Source organism: Augochlora pura, chromosome 3, assembly GCF_028453695.1.
Source record: "Augochlora pura isolate Apur16 chromosome 3, APUR_v2.2.1, whole genome shotgun sequence".
Classification (NCBI taxonomy): Eukaryota; Metazoa; Arthropoda; class Insecta; order Hymenoptera; family Halictidae; genus Augochlora; species Augochlora pura.
Window position 1 is genome coordinate 22,004,463 of NC_135774.1, and position 12,231 is coordinate 22,016,693.

General features: G+C 34.1%; 3 protein-coding genes across 11 annotated transcripts; 1 reads left to right on the forward strand and 2 right to left on the reverse strand.

Moving 5' to 3' along the window:
* Positions 1-16: 16 nt before the first annotated feature.
* Positions 17-1,677, reverse strand: Smyd5 (SET and MYND domain containing, class 5). The gene is made up of 5 exons (XM_078197343.1): positions 1,538-1,677; positions 1,103-1,395; positions 725-1,040; positions 473-650; positions 17-390 (listed from the first exon to the last, which is right to left on the reverse strand). Exons 1-5 carry the CDS (start codon positions 1,580-1,582, stop codon positions 65-67), a joined length of 1,158 nt encoding a protein of 385 aa, XP_078053469.1. The 5' UTR covers positions 1,583-1,677; the 3' UTR covers positions 17-64.
* Positions 1,678-2,089: 412 nt separating this feature from the next.
* Hfp (Poly(U)-binding-splicing factor hfp) lies at positions 2,090-9,514 on the forward strand. Of its 8 annotated transcripts, none has more exons than XM_078176932.1 (11): positions 2,090-2,195; positions 2,279-2,305; positions 2,864-2,918; positions 4,825-4,890; positions 5,113-5,273; positions 5,892-5,938; positions 6,842-7,118; positions 7,486-7,972; positions 8,062-8,273; positions 8,350-8,743; positions 8,842-9,514. In XM_078176932.1, the coding sequence occupies exons 1-11, from the start codon at positions 2,142-2,144 to the stop codon at positions 8,949-8,951; spliced, it is 1,890 nt and encodes a 629-aa protein (XP_078033058.1). In that variant the 5' UTR covers positions 2,090-2,141; the 3' UTR covers positions 8,952-9,514. The 8 variants fall into 8 exon arrangements, with proteins under 8 accessions (XP_078033058.1, XP_078033057.1, XP_078033059.1 ...); XM_078176931.1 differs by lacking the exon at positions 5,892-5,938 and adding an exon at positions 6,419-6,477; XM_078176933.1 differs by lacking the exon at positions 5,892-5,938 and adding an exon at positions 6,419-6,477 and having other exon boundaries at positions 2,093-2,195; positions 6,842-7,055.
* LOC144467937 (NADH dehydrogenase [ubiquinone] 1 alpha subcomplex assembly factor 2) lies at positions 9,151-11,462 on the reverse strand. Of its 2 annotated transcripts, XM_078176960.1 has the most exons (4): positions 11,208-11,462; positions 10,887-11,057; positions 10,241-10,612; positions 9,151-10,076 (listed from the first exon to the last, which is right to left on the reverse strand). In XM_078176960.1, the coding sequence occupies exon 4, from the start codon at positions 10,047-10,049 to the stop codon at positions 9,630-9,632; it is 420 nt and encodes a 139-aa protein (XP_078033086.1). In that variant the 5' UTR covers positions 10,050-10,076; positions 10,241-10,612; positions 10,887-11,057; positions 11,208-11,462; the 3' UTR covers positions 9,151-9,629. The 2 variants fall into 2 exon arrangements, with proteins under 2 accessions (XP_078033086.1, XP_078033085.1); XM_078176959.1 differs by having other exon boundaries at positions 10,241-11,057.
* Positions 11,463-12,231: the final 769 nt, after the last annotated feature.

Below are 12,231 nucleotides of genomic sequence, written 5' to 3' on the forward strand. Positions count from 1 at the left end.
ATTATATTATCTGCAATATTATGTTATATTAATGTAATATAGATGAATGAAGTATTAGTCTAGTTTAACTTGACATGTCATCGTCTAATTCATCTTCTGATGTGACATCTGGATCGTTAGCTTGCGACAAACATTTATCGCAACGACAAATAAATAGATACAAAGAGCGTAAAGCTTCTTGTCTAGAGTGTCTACTTCTTTCTAGATCACACTCGTCAAGGTAACTTATACATATTTCCTCTTCAGGTTGAATGTCGCGAATCGCTTTTAAAACCAATACATTGTTTGAGTAAGGAAATTCTACAATTGCATTTGGTACACAACTATGATTTATCGCCGATTGAAGAACGTATAAACCAGAACCTTCGTTATTTAGAAAAACATCCACAGCTAAAAATATAAAAGCACCATGTACATTAAAAGGTTCTCATTTCAAAATTTTGATTTAACACAATTTTTTCAAGACCATTACCTTCATCCATTTCAGAGTATATGCGATCTATTAATTTATCCACATATATTCTTTCATCTCTTGGTAAATCTAATGCTGACACATTTTTGACCCATACGCTAAATGCGCTAGTACCGATTCCTTGACCATTTGTACCTATGAGGGCTAATAAATTTCTAAACCCATTTGGTGTAAACCACTGCAAATTAAAATTCATGCAATTCCTATTGTAATTTAATAGATTATAGTTAAATTTATATTTTCGTAGCATACATTAGATGTAAGTTTTGTATCCAAAGCTTTCTCCATTGTTTCTCTAAGTACATCGATTTGACCAATAAATTTTTCCTCTAATAGTTTGTGTGTAATTTCATGTACTTCATTGATTGCACAATGACAAAATTGTGAAAATGTAGAAAGGACTTCATCTTTATTATCGGCTTGATTAACAATTGCTACCATTCTAGCTGGTAACATTATTGTTCCCGATTCCGGTGGATAATGCATTTGCTTCCAAGTCTCGTTTAATTGTACAAGGGGATGAGATTCATCTTTCTCTCTTGAATGAAGACATAATGTACGGTGATATCTGCAATTATGTTAAATGATTTGATTATTATTGAAAAAATTTGTTGCCATTGTATATAATACCTTGCGTAGGCTTCATTTTGACATTCAATGCTACAATATTTTGTACCACATTCAGAACATTCTGTTATTAATTCTTTTTTTGTTTCACAACATTCTGTATGAGGTAAAATAATTGTTGAATTTCCAGTGAGTCTATGTACATTTTCTTCAGCGGTTTCTAAAGGTCTTAAGCAGTTGTCACAAGCTAAATATCCATATTCTAAATTCCAAGAGAATTGACAACAGACTATAGGTTTCTCCATCAAAATTGTATCCCCATCTTTAAGAGGACAGACTGCAAAAAGTCCTTTTCCCTGTAACGTAATTACATAAAAATTGCAAAAAATATCTTATTTATAGTTCATATATCAAATTTTAGAAGAATTAATAACAAGTTCTGTTTTTAGTGAAACGTGACTTAAAAATAACAGAATATAATCTGTTAATATCTTCTACCTTTTCTTCATTAATTACTTTAACTTCATAATTATTAGAATTCATTTTTACTAAATTGCTTTAATAAAAAACTGTACAATAATAAAATTCATTAAAAGCGTGTAGTGCTCTAACCATCAAACGTGTATTTCTTGCCTATTGCCTATAATTACATATTACAGTACTAGGTCCTACTCCTGCACATTTCCAGGCCATAGCTTGATCCGTTAGCAAGGGTTTCTGTAGACTTGCTCTTTGCTTTGATTGGCTAACGATTCTCTGCTGAGACTGAATCCACTATCAATTGGTTGTGCAGGAAAATAGTGGGGATGTACGAACCAGCTTAGAGAGTAAGAAAAGTGTGCAGGAGTAAGTCCCATTACTGTATGTTCATTATCATACTACCATAGTCAAACTAAAGCAGAAAAGTTCGATGGAAGCAAAAAGGTAACTTATTATTAATATGAAAAATTAATCTAAAATCTGCGGAAACAGTTACATCGATAATTAAAGTTAAAAGTGGTGCATATAATTAATATTTATTTAGGTGGTCGATGTACAGATACGACGAACTGAACGAAGTAACGTCAGAGAGTACTTGACTCAAGTACTCTGTCGTAACGTTATGTGGAAGTGCTCGCAGCACTTCCGTGAAGACAAGCTTCGGATCGCTTCGGATGTAAGTTACCTGTCGCGAAACGGTTCAGATTTCTGTAATAAAGAACATTTCAAAACTGTTGATTCTGTTTTATTGGATCGCAGGGAATAATGAACGGCGCGATGTCAATGGTAAGTCAACGTTTTTTACTACTTTTGCGAAAAATATTGGATTATTCAAACTAACAAACTATACGGTTCATGATGGCGGTTGTAAATTGCTTGTAACGTATTTAAACGATTAATACTTGTACAATTTATTAGATTGCGAACATAGAGTAACAACATTCTTTTTACTATACTCAATTATATATAAACGAGTGATTAACGCGTGCACGTAATATTACATATAAGTCAATCAATAATGTTATTGACTCTACTATGCAGTTTGATACGTTCTCTTGTGAGGTGTATTTTGTAAATGTGGAACTTCATATTAACAGTTTTTTTTTAAAACGTGTGATTGTCTTACTTGAAACTTTTTAATTAAACGTTAGTACCGTAAGAATTAAGAACTCAATGATTATGAAACCCATAATTGTTAATAATCGATTGTTTAAGAACTATTGATTAACCGCATCCAATTAAAGTGTTTAGTAATAACATTTGGCAAAACTTATAACAGCTTAATAAGTTAAGACCTACCTTTAATTACTAATATGAACTATATAGTTAATATATATTTCACAGGCTCCAACATCCCAGAACAATGCAGAACCACCGAGCAAGAAACCTAGAGTTGAAGGTACATTGCTAATGCATCCAAATAATTGTATCCCCCCTAATCGCTAACAAATCGTACGGTTAAGCATACAAGTGGAAAAGATGGTGAACACAGAAGCAACAACAAGCATAATATAATTTTAAACAAAGGAAATGATGAAGAGAAACATATACTATTTACTTAGGACAATCAGATGCTAGCTTTTATTAAACTGCTGGCAAACTCTAAGCGTTGAGAGGTCTATCGCAGTTTCAGAATATATTTTGGTAGGCTAGGGTAATAGGTGATCGTTGGCCCTCAATAAAACTAATGTATGGTTGTCCTTCTGTTCTGAGATGTTACAGCGGAGAGACAGTACAGAATCTGTGGCCTACGACTGAGCTGTGATCATGAGCGTGCGCCAAACAAAGAAAGAGAACGCTACATTCGTTGAACAGAACAAATCTGAGTTTTGCAAACTCCACTGACACAGCATCTATTGTCGAGTACCAAATACGATGCGTATTTTAGATAGGTCAGCATTTTAGGGTAGTCTTCTTCCATCCTAATTATAAGCCTTGATTTATATAGATATTCTTTTGTTGGCTATCAACTCAAGTTGTTTATAAATTTTTGGAAGTTTCTAAATTTATCTTATAATTTTGAAAATACTATCAATCTCGAAGGAGGCTTATAAATAGGATAGGCAATGGCGATATGTATTTTTCAAGATAATTTCAAATGAAATTTATTGTGCTTGCGTTTCTATCATATAAGTACGAGGTAAGAGATTTTTTGCTAAAGAAGATCAGCCCATTGTGATTTAACAGGAAATTATTGCAGAAGGGCGTACAGCACGAGAAAATATACGCTCTTTTTCGACGATCAATCGCGTTCGTTTCTTGTCAATTAGGATCGCCATTGCTGCATAGAAAGTGTTAGGGCTAATTGCGTGGTAGGTTGGAAAAGGCAAACTGTAAGAAAATGGCGCAGAAAATGCACTGAGAGTATTCTCCTTTGCTTTGTGCTTACAGATTTGTGCGTCGCCTCAATCTCGGATAGTTTGCGCACAACCATCATTGCTCAGCCCAGAACACGGTTAGCCGTTAATCAAATGATCGAACAAAGTTAACAATATAACAATTCGTGAAACTGCAAAAGTCGTAAAAGAGAAAAACAAGCGTTTCAACGTGTTCTGATTTCTGTTTCAGAGACTAGCAGACCAAATTGGTTATGATCGTATGAAACCTAATCTAGTTATCAGTAGTCTGATTTCGTTGAGGCTAATAATATAAACAGTAACGAAGTTTAAATAAAAGATGTTAATGCAGTTGATTTGCAGAAATCTCTTTAAAATTTTCATTGAAATTATTTTAAACGAAATTCTTAGTCATTATTTCTTGTACTAAGTATATTAAATGATTTCACGACAATGGTGTGCAAGAAAAGAAGGAAATCCCCCCTTTTCCTTGATGCGTATACACATACACGTACCATGTATAATACACTTTATACATAGTACCTTGTATTAATCGTTAAAATGTAATATTATTCCTGACTATTTTAATTTCTTTGAACTTACAGTTCGGAGGACGGTTCTACCGTGGGAACTGCTGCACGACGTCGTTACTTTAGACATCTCATTTTAAGTTTCGAAATTGCTGTGTCACTTCATAAAAAATTGTTTCATATGATTCTACATTATATTTGCACAGCAACGATCTTTTTAATTACAAACTAGTATCGCGAATATTCGAAATTCTTATCCTTATCTCAATCTTAACAAAAGCTATAGAAAAGAAAGTTGAAAAACAAAAATTGTATTCCCTACAAAATTGTCATTTCAGTATCTCTCATCTATTGTTGTAAAAAATGAATACCTGGTGAAGATACTAAATGATACCAATTTTAATGTTACAATTGTATCTAATACTAACTTTCTTCGTAGGAAATGCCTCAGAGTTCTTGCCAGGCCCTATATATGATCTTAATCAAATTGGACAAGTTGTTGCTGGTAAGTATAATTACAATATCGTACATTATTCGTAATAAAGTTTGAAATGATGTATAATATAATTGTGACAATTTAATTGTAATCACTTCAATTTAAGTATTATTGAGGACTGATAAAATCTAATGGACAAGTAGCTGATAAGATCTGATAAAACAATGATCAAGAAATCTCATCTAATTGACATGAAATACATTTTGAAGTACTGTCTTATTTTTGTTGCAGGACCTGGAGCTAAGTATCTTACATTACCTGGCATTCTAGGTGCAGGTCTTCCAAAAGTTACATCTGAACAGCAGGATACAGTAAATAGAGCAAAGAAATATGCCATGGAACAAAGCATCAAAATGGTTTTAATGAAACAAACTTTGGCGCATCAACAACAGGTAATTTTCAAATATAAAGCTAACAAACTTTACTCGCCTAACATACATTTTACATTCCATTGTACATTCTTAAATTTCTATCTTGAGAATATTTTGTTCTATAATATGTTGACCGATACTTTTGTTATTATCTACACGTTAAACATGTGTGAACTCCATATTTATTGTTTCATTGAGTGAGAATCATGAAACGAATATTACCAAAGCTTTAATGATTTGGTAATTGAATGTTAACTCGTGAACAATGCACAATGGAATTAATGTATACTTCTATAAAATTACCTTACAATTTTGGGGTTCTTTTTTATCTCAAAAAGTATCATTTATGAAAAACGTATTCTATATGTTGCTTCCTCTATTTAGCTCTTTGCCAATAATACCAAAACTAGAAAAGAGAAAAAAAAGATAATCTCAAATATGCATATAGTAGATTAAATTAACGTTTGTCCTTACAATTTAGCTCGCCCCGCCGAGTAATTTTAAGTAATTGCATAAACATTTTAAACCTGTGTTCGTTATTACGAGCGAGTAAAGTGACAAAAATATAACAGAAATTAAAAAAAAAAAAGAACGAACACTGGAACCTAACTCTGATCGGTTGATTTTTTCTCCCCGCAGAAGAATAAGTTGGTCCTGCGGCAGCAAGTTTTATTGCTAATGTGCAGGTTAGTGTCAACCAAATCAAGACAGAAACAATATGAAACCGCCTTACGATCAAACACTCCTAAACGTTTCCCTGAGTTACTACTGTAAGAGAAGGTTAGATATCTTGAAATAATAGTCGGCGGGAGCAGAGCTGTACCAGCGCGATGGAGGACAAGTTTTTGTGCATGAATCTCTGGACGATTTGAGAAAAATATTGATATTTGTACTTCTGAGCTCAACCTTTCTTGCTTTCCGTGTTATTTAGTGTTTTATATTGTACTTGTAACTATAGTTTACGAACCTAGCTCACTTTCTTTATATTCGCACAAACATGTATTTAATCATAAATTGTTTCGGTAAAGATGTGAAATGAAGTAAAGTCTGGTTGAGCAAAGAAGGTGGAATGGTAAAAGAGCTTGGGGGATTTTTGAGATGAACGAGACTGGTGTATGTAAGGGGGAGGGATATCAATAGAAGGCCTATGGTCCTTTGTGTTACAGCAAATGGCTAGTCAACGGAATCAGGTGCAGAGACAGCAGGCTCTCGCCCTCATGTGCAGGTTTGTTTGTTCTTTGTCTTAGCCCTCCAAATTTCGAACTTGAGATTCGGTATTTTCGATCGAACTTCATTTTTAACTTTTCTATTTACTATCATTTTAATTGGGTTATGTTAGTTCAATTAATTTGGATCGTAATCGCGTATTCTTTACTATCTTTATGAGCGTAAAATCGTATCGTACTGGAAAAATCTTATCGTTCACGGCGGAATCTTTTATTCACACGAATAAATTGTTTCATTCTGTCAATAATTAGTAATAGGAGAGAGAAGAAGAGATTTTGATAATCGTTAGAAATAAAACAACGAAGAAATCGGTCTTATAATTGCGGGAAATTGTCAACTGAAATTAAATTCCTGTACGACAGGGTATATGTGGGCAGCATCAGTTTCGAATTGAAAGAGGACACGATTAGGCAAGCTTTCTTGCCTTTTGGTCCCATAAAATCAATCAACATGTCATGGGATCCTGTAACCCAGAAGCACAAAGGATTTGCATTCGTCGAATACGAGATACCCGAAGCAGCACAACTTGCTTTGGAACAGATGAATGGTGTCATGATTGGTGGACGTAACATCAAGGTAGCGGGACGTACCTATATAACGAATTTCCTGTCCCCCAGCAATCCTATCATCCCGCCGGAGGTCGGCAAATTTTTATTTAGTTTTATCCAATATAATATCTTTTTTGATTGAATTGCATCATTCATAAGATGCACTTCGATCAAAATTCTTCTTGATTTTCTTCTTAGAAATCTTAACAAATATCTTGCCGTAGATCTTTCAATTTTTACACTGCTACTTAATTTTTTATGGTACTTTTAAACAACATTTTTTGTCTACAAAGTTATCCAATTAATAATGTGTGGCACGTATACACACGTTTTCTTCGTAGTTAATTCCTTCCTACCACTTCATTCCGTTTCTCGGTATATTTAATTTTATAACTGAAGCTACATATACTTTTGAAACTCTAGAAGCATGTTTTATTAATTGTTGTACCTTTTTTCAGGTTGTAGGACGACCATCAAATATGCCTCAGGCTCAATCAGTCATAGATGAAATTACTGAAGAGAGTAAACATTATAATCGCATTTACATCGCATCAATTCATCAAGACTTAACCGAGGACGATATTAAATCTGTATTTGAAGCTTTTGGTCCTATTACCTATTGCAAACTAGCGCAAGGTAGTTCACCTCACCGTCACAAAGGATACGGTTTTATCGAGTACGAAACGATGCAGGCTGCTTTGGAGGCTATCGCATCGATGAATCTATTTGATCTTGGTGGTCAGTACTTGCGAGTAGGTAGAGCTATTACTCCACCGAATGCTCTTATGGGTCCTCCAAGCGGAACGAGTATGATGCCTACTGCAGCGGCAGTAGCAGCAGCTGCTGCAACAGCCAAGATTCAAGCTATGGATGCAGTGGCTAGTAACGCGGTTGCTCTAGGATTAACTAAGCTTGGAGCTGCTGCTCCTCCGATTCTGAATCAAGGTATATAGATATTATCAAAGGAAATATTAGAAACAAAAAACATCTCCGTGTGTGGCCGTACGATGATTTATATCTCTTTGTGTATACAGCTTTGCCTGGTATAGTGAGACCTACTCTTGCTCCTACCACAATGATGGCGCCGCCAACTATAGCAACAGTAGCACCAGTTATTCCTCCACCTGGCATAGCTATACCGCAAGCTCTAACTAGACCACCAGCAATTATTCAACCAATACCTGGTCAACCGGTTGTCATACCGCCTCCAGCGGTAGTTGCCCCGACAATAGTGGGTACTCCGGTTGTAAGTACTTTACTATTCTTGTTTTATTCGCATGAAATTGTTATTTAGAAATAATACAAATTATTATGATCATTAGATACCAGTTACGACTACCACAAATTCCGATATAATGAGGCGAGCGCAAGAACAAGCGGCTCATCAGAAACAGCAAGAGGAACTGCAGAAAAAATTGTTGGAAGAAACGGAACCACAAACGTTGCAACAACAAGAAAATATGTCAATTAAAGGACAAAGCGCGCGTCATCTTGTCATGCAAAAGCTTATGCGAAAAGTTGAATCCCGAGTAGTAATTTTAAGAAATATGGTAGCACCTGAGGACGTAGACGAAAGTTTACAAGAAGAAATCCAAGACGAATGTTCCAAATTTGGTGTTGTGGAAAGAGTTATTATTTATAATGAGCGACAGTCTGAAGACGACGAAGATGCCGAAGTTATTGTGAAGATTTTCGTCGAATTCTCTCAAATGAGTGGTAAGCTGATGTATTCCTGTACAATATACTTTTTTCTTTTCAGTACAATTTGATTTTCTCTTTCGGTTCTATTATACCTAATTTAATGAACATTTCAGAAGCGGAACGTGCAAGGGACTCTTTAAATGGTCGCTATTTTGGTGGACGATTAGTGAAAGGAGAGTTGTACGATCAGGCTTTATTTGATAACAGTGATTTTTCAGGTTGATCGAAAAGCTTACGTTTTTCGTGTATTGAACTGTTTTAATTTCTTTCAATTGAAAGAATTTATATCTGCTGTTGACTGATGTTTCGTACTTCATCAATACATGAAGTACCACAAATTTCTTACAAACTTCGGGAATCAGTATCAAATCTCTTACTGAGAACAAGCAAAACAAGTTTAGTATTCAATTTTTGCATCACAAAATCCAAGCTCAAAATTGACACATTATTCGAATTTTCGTTATGATATTTTCTACTTCATGTAGAAGTCACTGTTTTATTACATTGAAGAGAATCTTCAGAAAACATATGATACTACTGAAGTTCTGTGAGAAGAAGATATTCCATATACATACATAGTTTCAGTACTGGTTTTTCATTACATCGATTTATTGAAGATGCGATCGATGATATACAAAACAAAATACCTAAATGTATATGTATAGAAACGTAGGATATAATAAATTGTTTTACATATAGACTATACTTCACACAAACAATAAATACATAAATTATACATCATACTACAAGCATACGTTATAATAAAATTTGTACATATTTACTACATATTTTATTGATTTTAATTATTCTCTGAGTTCGTTACATCCGAAATGAAAATGTTTTGTGTATCGCATTAAAACTCCCGTAGATATCTGTGCTTCCCAGTAGTTCATATTTTTAATCACTTTTTATATTCATCGTAGCTTGGAAACGGTCTGTTTTCGTTACTATCAGGTAACATCTGAGGTTTTTTTGAACCATTGCTTCCAAACTTTGCTTCTATTTCTGCTGCTTTTTCTTTTGCACTCATTGCTAACTGATAATTTCTTTCTATTTCTTCTGGTGTTGGTGGCTCTTTTCTGCGATGTCTTAACCAAGATTCCCATTCTGCAGGCATTTCCTGATCAAAATCAGTTTTTCCTGCTGGTATGAAGTAACGAGATGGCCTCTTTTTCGACCAATCGACACTAGTTGGTGATTCGTAGTATTTAGTACCATAATGATCTTTTCCTATCAATTTGTTACGACTAAAACTGGGTTTTACAGAAGCGATGAAATGTTTCCATATCAGTTGAAATACGCCTCGCTCTTTTCCAGACATTTTGTTATTACGTTAAAACTGGAAACACTAAATGAATTAAAACCATAATTAATTGATATGTTATTTACGCTAAATTTCTGTTTATGTTTTCGCAAAAAAATAACTAATTATCCGATAAGTATTAAAATTTTAGGTTGGATAACTAAAAAACACAAAGACTTGAAACGATTAATAACAGCTGTGTCACTTACCGGTTTTATTTTATCAACATTAAGAATATATATCTGATTATGTTAATTAATTATAAGTTGGAAAAGCTTTCTTGTTTTTCTTAGAATAATGTAACTAGTATTCATCACGAGTTTCGTGTCATGTGTTGTATGTATCTAGCAGTAATACAGTATATGTACCCAATGTACATAACCTGCATAGTTACAGCTTAGGATTGATATAGAAAAGGTAGATCCATTCGAGACTCGTGGTGACGAAATGCTCAACTGTTAGGCAAAATCGACTGTCGGTAATTTGGCTAATAGTTTGAGCATTTGACCATTAAGCCCATTTGGCACTGTGCAAATTTTAGTCTTTCTCTATCGGAGGCATAATATTCTCCCATATATTCACTATGTGGAGGAGCATAAAAACATTAATTATGTCAAAATGGGGTAAGCAATCTGTAGATTAAGAACTTAGAACTGTTCAGAAAGATCTGCCGCCTCTACATCGTGTAAGAAAACAAAACGGTAACGACACAAGATATAATTGATTAATATAATACTTAAACTTCAAAGGACAAATACAATTACGTTTCGGAATGTTGTCGTTTGTTTTTGTATACGATATTGATATAGTACATTCTCGTGAACAATTTTGTACTCTTGGTTTACTTTTTCATACCCTAATTTTTTCATAATTCAATGATGTCCACGGGAGGCAAACGATGTCACCATCATGACCCAGGTCTTAGTTTGCCTCAGTCCCAGTTCCAGACGACCCAGTTACTAGTCCCAGACAACGATTGACGATTACCAATAATGTATAGCGAGAACGAGTCCAACAGGCACTTTGCTGCGTTTTGTTTAAATGATAGTATGTTTTATTATTACCATTTTCTGCTTTTCCATAATTTCTATTCCCTATATTTACTTCTAATAACCCAAATCCTCTAATATACATATAATAATATCTAATAATCCGCTGGTTTTCGTGATATCTTACTTGCATTGCAATATCCGGAACAATCAGGTTTCATGTTAATTCTTACTCTATCTTGTAAAAGTGTATTTATATTCCTAGATCTTAACTTGTGAAGTGGCAATTTTCAGAAGAACTTTAAAAATTAATGTCAATGTGAAATTATAGTCATTAGTTCGTTATTGGTTGCGTACGCTTTACTTGTTTTTGTAATTTCGCGCGCTAGCATTCATTACGAATGTGTTGGTGTTTCGGGTGCGGATTGTAATTTATATTTTCCTCGTTTTAACTTCCGTGTACATGCGTTGATACGCATATTGTGGTCTAAGCTGTAAACAATGTAGGTATCATTGGATTATACACTATATATAGAGCAGTTGAATGTGCTATAGTCACAAGGTCACAGGATAGTGACGTGCCACAAACTATACCGTGGTAGCGGCCCATGGAACTAGTCGGGAGAGAATCGCGGTCACGTTGTCACTGCTTTGAAAGCTAGTGATCTATGTTTATTATATTGGTTATACTGACCGAGGAAAGTTAAATTATTAGATATTTCAAGTTTGTAATAATTCTTTTAATTATTGCGAATTATCTTTCAAATTTTATTGCTTTTCAAAATAAAGTGTATCTCTAATTTTCGCACGTTTTTTAAATTTGCGTCTTGTTTAGTTGTTTAGTAACACAGGCGGTAACTGTACGTAATGTGAGTACACAGAGTAATGTACGTATTTCATTATTTACACTGCACATTACCGCTATACAAAGCATAAATATATATATAGTAAATCAAAGGAATTTTTATCGTGTTGTAAAACGTAATTTTGTTTTACGACAGCACTTAATACGATTATACGATTGGAAGGTTTCCGCAAAGGTAACAGCGTGCCGTAAAATCAATTCTGTAACTTAATAATATGTACTCGATTTTCTAACGTGCACGACGGATAGTACTGTCGTTTCAGTCTAAAATGGCCCTGACAATATAATACATATGTAATAATGAATTATTGAAAGAAAAATGAAATTATAAGTTCCTCGTAAATTT

Coding starts and splice junctions, on each gene's coding strand:
- Smyd5 (XM_078197343.1), bottom strand. CDS start 1,582: ATGAATTCTAATAATTATGAAGTTAAAGTAATTAATGAAGAAAAG. Junction 1,396..1,537: donor AAGTAATTAATGAAGAAAAG/GTAGAAGATATT, acceptor ATTACGTTACAG/GGAAAAGGACTTTTTGCAGT. Junction 651..724: donor ATACAAAACTTACATCTAAT/GTATGCTACGAA, acceptor TTTAATTTGCAG/TGGTTTACACCAAATGGGTT.
- Hfp (XM_078176931.1), top strand. CDS start 2,142: ATGTGGAAGTGCTCGCAGCACTTCCGTGAAGACAAGCTTCGGATCGCT. Junction 2,306..2,863: donor TGAACGGCGCGATGTCAATG/GTAAGTCAACGT, acceptor TATATTTCACAG/GCTCCAACATCCCAGAACAA. Junction 5,274..6,418: donor CTTTGGCGCATCAACAACAG/GTAATTTTCAAA, acceptor TTTGTGTTACAG/CAAATGGCTAGTCAACGGAA.
- LOC144467937 (XM_078176960.1), bottom strand. CDS start 10,049: ATGTCTGGAAAAGAGCGAGGCGTATTTCAACTGATATGGAAACATTTC.